The sequence below is a fragment of the Stenella coeruleoalba genome, assembly GCF_951394435.1.
Source record: "Stenella coeruleoalba genome assembly, chromosome: 5".
In the NCBI taxonomy this organism is placed as follows: Eukaryota; Metazoa; Chordata; class Mammalia; order Artiodactyla; family Delphinidae; genus Stenella; species Stenella coeruleoalba.
In genome coordinates this window covers 89,410,729-89,416,728 of record NC_137150.1, presented here as the reverse complement: position 1 = coordinate 89,416,728, position 6,000 = coordinate 89,410,729, and the positions used below count along the sequence as shown (strand labels likewise).

At 32.0% G+C, this 6,000-nt stretch overlaps 1 protein-coding gene across 5 annotated transcripts in view; it reads right to left on the bottom strand.

The window, feature by feature from the left end:
- Positions 1 to 416: 416 nt before the first annotated feature.
- The window catches only part of CIP2A (cellular inhibitor of PP2A), a 28,456-nt gene continuing 22,872 nt past the window's right edge, over positions 417 to 6,000 (bottom strand). For 4 of the 5 annotated variants that reach the window (XM_079923030.1, XM_079923032.1, XM_079923031.1 and 1 more), the window contains 4 exons: positions 3,918 to 4,031; positions 3,584 to 3,666; positions 2,704 to 2,843; positions 417 to 1,643 (listed from right to left, as the gene is read on the bottom strand). In XM_079923030.1, the coding sequence (XP_079779156.1) occupies positions 1,473 to 1,643; positions 2,704 to 2,843; positions 3,584 to 3,666; positions 3,918 to 4,031 (508 nt within the window). In that variant the 3' untranslated portion in view covers positions 417 to 1,472. Of the gene's footprint in view, positions 1,644 to 2,703; positions 2,844 to 3,583; positions 3,801 to 3,917; positions 4,032 to 6,000 lie in introns of those variants that run through there. The other variant, XM_079923034.1, reaches the window with a different exon arrangement.

The following is a 6,000-nucleotide window of genomic DNA, read 5'->3' as shown; positions in this document are numbered from 1 at the left end:
AACATTATTTTTCATATTAAATTGAAAATGCATGCAGTTTCAAAAAGGAACAGAATGTACCCCTTATGGAAAGAGTAGCAATTTAAAATGTGTTACACAACACAATGCTTTTTAAAAAATTTGCAGAACTGTACAAAATGTATACAAATATATAGAACTATCAGTTTGATATTATTTAATGTAATTAGTGAATTATAAAAATATATTCTCTAAATATAAATTCAGATATACTATGGTTGAAAAATAGAAGTAAATCTAAGTTACCTAAGTCAAACAGAGATACAAATAGTGAAGAAAATACCAAGTAAAATCAATGGTTGTAATAGCATAGCAATAAAATCAACCAAAATTTTTAATATAAAAACTCTTCTTAAACACTACTCAGAACATTTGATTCAAATGAAGAGTACTGAAAAATTCCCTTGTATTAAAGAAATACATAAATAAGGACATTTAAGTCATGCTTTAAAATTTAACAGCCTAATTAAAAACTATGTAAATGAAAGAGAATATATCAAATGAAATTCACATCAGAATTAACAACAAATAAATTTCTGAATATGTGGCAAAGGTAGAATCCACATTACCTGTATGTAAATTGTAAGAAATTCATAAATATTGATAATTCTGTAAGTTACTACAGTTTTTTATGTGACGAACAATATAGTCACAATGTATCACCTATTTTCTAACTTTTATACATTATTTCTGCAAATATTCACTGCGTGTTTAAAGATTTAGAACTTATACCATATATCTTACTACATTTTCAATGCAGTAATAAAGTTATTTTAGATTCACTGAGTGGGGATGAAGGGGGAATCAGGTGAAAGTGATCAAAAGGTACACATTTCCAGTTATAAGACAAAGTACTAGAGATGTACAGCATGATAAAGATAATTAACACTGCTTTCTTTACCTCCTATATGAAAGTTGTTAAGGGAATAAATCCTAAGAGTTCTCATCACAAGGGAAAATAACTTTTTTTCTATTTCTTTGATGTTGCTTCTATGAGATGATGGATGTTCACTAAACCTACTGTGGTCACCATTCTATAATGTATGTAAGTCAAATTATTATGTTGTATACCTTAAACTCATACAGTACTGTGTGTCAATCATATCTCAATAAAAGTAGAAGGAAAAATAAATTCACTGACAACTGATTTTAAAAATCTAATCACAAATGAGAATAAATTAAACAAGCAGAAGAGAGTGGAAAGCAACTAAGGAAAAAGAAAACACCTTAGAAAAAACAATAATGGAGGCTAAGAAGAATATTCTGAAGTAAAAACCAAAGAAAGCTTTAAGCAATAAAATCCAGAAACAAGAAGTAAAACTTTAAGACCAAATAAAAACATGTATCAGATCAGGTTCTTTACTAAATTAGTAATTAGATAATAATTTGCTCTTGTTTTGGAGTCACAAATTACCTTTCCTACCCCACCTTCCCAGTAGAAAAATACATAATATCTATATACTGAGATTCACAGTTTCTGGATTTGTTTTCCCACCACTTAAACTGTGGATCATTGCTATCATATGAGAGTGTTTGTTCAACTCCTCTTGCTGAAGTTTCACCAGGGACTCTTTCTCTTCCAAACGACCTTCTAACTGAGCCTTCTGAACTTCTAGGGAGGAAGCCTAAAAAAGGGGCATGGGGGAGAGAAATTGAAGAAAACAAACTTAGCATGTTTTCTCTTCACAGAAACATGCTTTAAGATGTCCTTAGTTTTTATTTGTAAGACAACCATATCAAAAGATACATTACGATATGTATTATATTTTAATTAACAATTATATGGTAAGTTTAAGATCAATAGTTGATAAACAATATAATACAAATTGGGGAGACACATTCAATTTGTCTTTTTAAGTCAATGCTAGCAGTTGGACTTTTGCAGAAAATACTACATATTATCATTTAGAATTACTATTAAGATAAACACATTAAGGCACAACCAGGATATCTGTAAATGTGGCATTAAATTTTATGCCTCTTCTGTCACTTATGCTCTGTAGTTGTTCAGTCTTTTTAAAATCTTGGTCTGTTCTCATCTTCCTGGTGGTAGATGGTCCAGAAAGCACTATTCATGGCTACCGCACTCAAGCAATCATGATAATGTAGAAAGAGCAATGACCTTAGAATATATAAGTCTACTGTTTCACTTAGCTATGTGACTAACCCTGAGCAAGTAACTTAACCCAAGATTCCGTTTCATTTGTAGGATGAAAATATTTATTAATACTTATATATTAATATATTTGTTAAAGGGAGGAAGATTAAGAAAAACATTTCAAAAGTCCTTTGTAAACTATAAAGTTCTAAACAAATACGAACTACGATTATTATTATCACCATCCCTATGAGTAGAGAGATGCACCTATATACATATATACAGGTAGCTACCTGTATGTGACATTAAGAACTGGGAACCCCCTTCTGTATCCTTTGCCCCTTTTAAAGCAGCAAGTGCTGTAACACAGTATACATTTAATTAATGTGTAATAATTTTAGGAAGTACAAGTTTTCACACTGTGAGAGCCCTCATAACAAACCTATTGTCAAATCACTTTGAGATTCTAATATTATCTTCTAAGCAAAATTACTAAAGAAACAGAATATTAACTTATCCAAATTTACCTTTTTCACAAAATAAGACTTTTTCATTTTACTGCAAATGAGAATGCAACAGATTCTTACCTTAATGCTCAATTCTTTTCTTATTTGATCTGTTCTATTTAACTCTTTTCTAAGGACACCAATGGCTTCTTCTTTATCTTCCGTTTCTCTTTGTAAGACTTCAATCTTTTCTTCTTGTACTTTTATTTTTTGTGCCAGGTCTTAAAACAAACAAACAGTCAGCTTTGTACTCTAAGGTCCTATACTGACATTACCCTGAAAAAGTTTAGAAGCTATTATGTTATATAAAAGCAAAAAAGAGACAACTAGAGAGAAGAAGAACATCTTGCCAGAAATAAAAGTTATACAGTACTTGATGAATAAAAAAACACCATGAAACTCTTCTCCTATGCCAGTATTCTACAGAAAATGCCAAATCTCCATGTCTTTCCCTCTTCCTCTGTTCTAAACACAATATACAGTAATGAGAGGAAGGACAATCCTCAGAGTTAAGGGTTAGAAAAGAAAAGGCAAGAGAAAACAATGAAAAATTATATAGGTAGATGTCTGTGCTCTAAGTCAAGTGAGTTAGAACAAAAATGTTTTTGTGGATCATTTCAGAACTACTACCATTAAGAAGCTAGTAACTAAAAGTTACCTAGCACTGCCACCTGCTGTTACATTCTTTAAAAAATCTTTATTTTTAAAAAGGGCAATCATTTCCTATAACTCCTAGATTTCAAAAAAATGTATTGCTTTTTCAATTTGATCAATCTAACTAAACTACTTTGTAAAATGTTATGGCAAGAAAAGGAGAGTTGTTTAAGATGTGATTTAAGGTTTAAAAAAATGAGAGAAGTAGAAAATAATGAAACAGCAAACTAAAAACCACTCATGCTTTGATTTTCTTCCAACACAAGATAGGTTAAAATATAGACAATTTGTTAAATAAGCTACTTACTTGCTAGCTTACATTCTCTGTCTACCAGTTGGTTCTGTACTTCTTTTCTCTGTTCTTCTTTCTCTATTAGATGGGCAATAGTTCTGAAGTTATAAAACAATACAGAAGAAAACATCAGTGAATCATATCATTTCTTTTTCTCCCCAACAAGTATTTTAAGAGGAAATTCCGAAGAATGGTAATCACCCTTAACTTCTGCCAAATGTTCACTTTATATCTGCAATAAGTAATAATTCCATTAATTTTATCTATAAAAATCAATGTTCTATATACAGGGAATCATTTTGTTTCTGAAAAATCCAAAATAATTAGAATAAAGAACTAGAGATTTTACTTTTCATTTTGTTGCTTGAGTGACTCATTCAACTTTTTCACACTCTCAATTTGTTTATTTAGAGAATCACACGTGACCTGTAAATCTTTGTTCTTCTTCTCAGCAGTTTCATTCCTGAAAAGACAAGGAGATGAGGTGATATTTTTATGGAGGAACACATATGATGGAGAAAAGAAACTCAGGGTCTTCCTTACCATTTCTTCTGATCAAATTGCATATACTGCAGGGAAGAGGAGGAATGTTGCATGAACAAGTGGGACATAAACAGAGTTAGTTTAACTCTAAAAGATAATAAAGATATGTTTTGGCTGACTGAGGAGGTAAAAATTACTATGAAGTGGAAACATGGGGCTTTAACTTCATATTTATGGATAAAGAGCTTCATTTACAGATAATGTTGCATTACATAATTTGCTATAAAATACATGCCTCTATCTTTATAGTTAAGTCCAGAAACTGAAACAACTTCTATAAAAGGATGACATCTTCAAAAAAAATTAAACTTGCACCTCTCATCACTGGCCTCTTGGGCATAATATATGTTTAAGTAAAAATGTCAAATTAATGAATTAAGTAGTTGAGGACTCTAAATTTCTCTTGCCTCTATAGCTCTGCATCTTATAGTCCTGCTTATTTTTACCTGCAAGGTAACCACATAAAAGAATTCCTTTCCAAAGTAATACTTTGACACCTAACTATCTTAAGCATAAAATGTTTTCATGCCTCTAACTACAAAGACAAACTGGTGGCACTGGCCAAATGTGGCCAGTAAAGTGTTTTACTTGTCCACACAGAGTTTTTAAAATTCTGAATCTGAATGCCTTTAGATATTCCTACCATTACAAATGATCTTCCCCAGCCAGCTTCATTTATTTGTTACTCACCTGGCCCCTCAAAGCTGGAGTTTTACTTCTGGGCCCACCCCTCAATCACCGTCTGGAACATAAGCAGGTCCTAGAAAGCCCATTTTCTCTTGGACCACTGCCTACTTTCTCTTATACCCTGACTTAACACAAATAGTCCACTTTATCGGGCCTGCCTCTAACAATCAGACTTCAGAAAAAGCTGTTGGGGGAAAATATCCTGTTTAAAAATCACCTTGTCCTCACAAATTTTCTAGATGCTGTACATTTTCCACCCTTCATTTTTATTGATGGGCAAATAAAATAAGCACACGGACCTTGCAAAGATAAAAATTTCTACATCTCTACATTAATACCACAGAAAGAAGAACATTTTTTCAAATCTTAACCAGTCTTAAAGTATAAAGAAAAACAAGAAACAAGTTAACTAGAGTGTTTTTATTTTTATTGTTTGGTAGAAAGTATGTAACTGTTCCTGGTCTTCCTTATAATTCTTAAGTTTTAAAACTGGCTTAAAAGATAAAAAGTGTCAAGGGAGGGAAAAACGATCAATCTCATACTTTTTTAGTGGGTGGGCATATAAATTGGCATAGCCTTTTTGGAGGGAAATTTGGCAATCAATCAAAAATTTAAAAGCACTCACCCTTTAAACCAGCAGTTCACCTATAAGAATTTATTCTGCAGATACAGTCATACATATAAGTAAACGACATTCAAGGACATCAAAGAGAAATACTGACTACAAATTAAGAGGTGAATTAAACATGAACACCCAAATTTCTATGCTATTAGGCTGAATTATATGACAACTGTTAATATTCAACCACTTTTGATCTTCAGAAATGGCCAATTCATATGGTTCAACCCGATATGAATAAGGTCATTTGACAATTATTTATGGAGTGTCTAACTATGTATCAAGCACTGTTCTAGGCCCTAGGGATTTCTCAGTGAACAAAACGGACAAAACTTATCCTTGAGGTGCTAACATCCCAGATGACTGATGACTCTATGAATAAAGGAAAGAAGTAGCGTCAACTGGAAAGAAATAGAGACACCTGTATTCTGTTTCCCGCCATGACACTGAGTTTGAGTAAGCAATACTTCATTGCACTATGACATAAGTTTCTTGCTAACTACTTACCTTATAGTATCATCAGAATACATGAATCCTCAGAATTGGATTTTAGGGACACAGAAGAGAAATGCCGTGTGTTCAT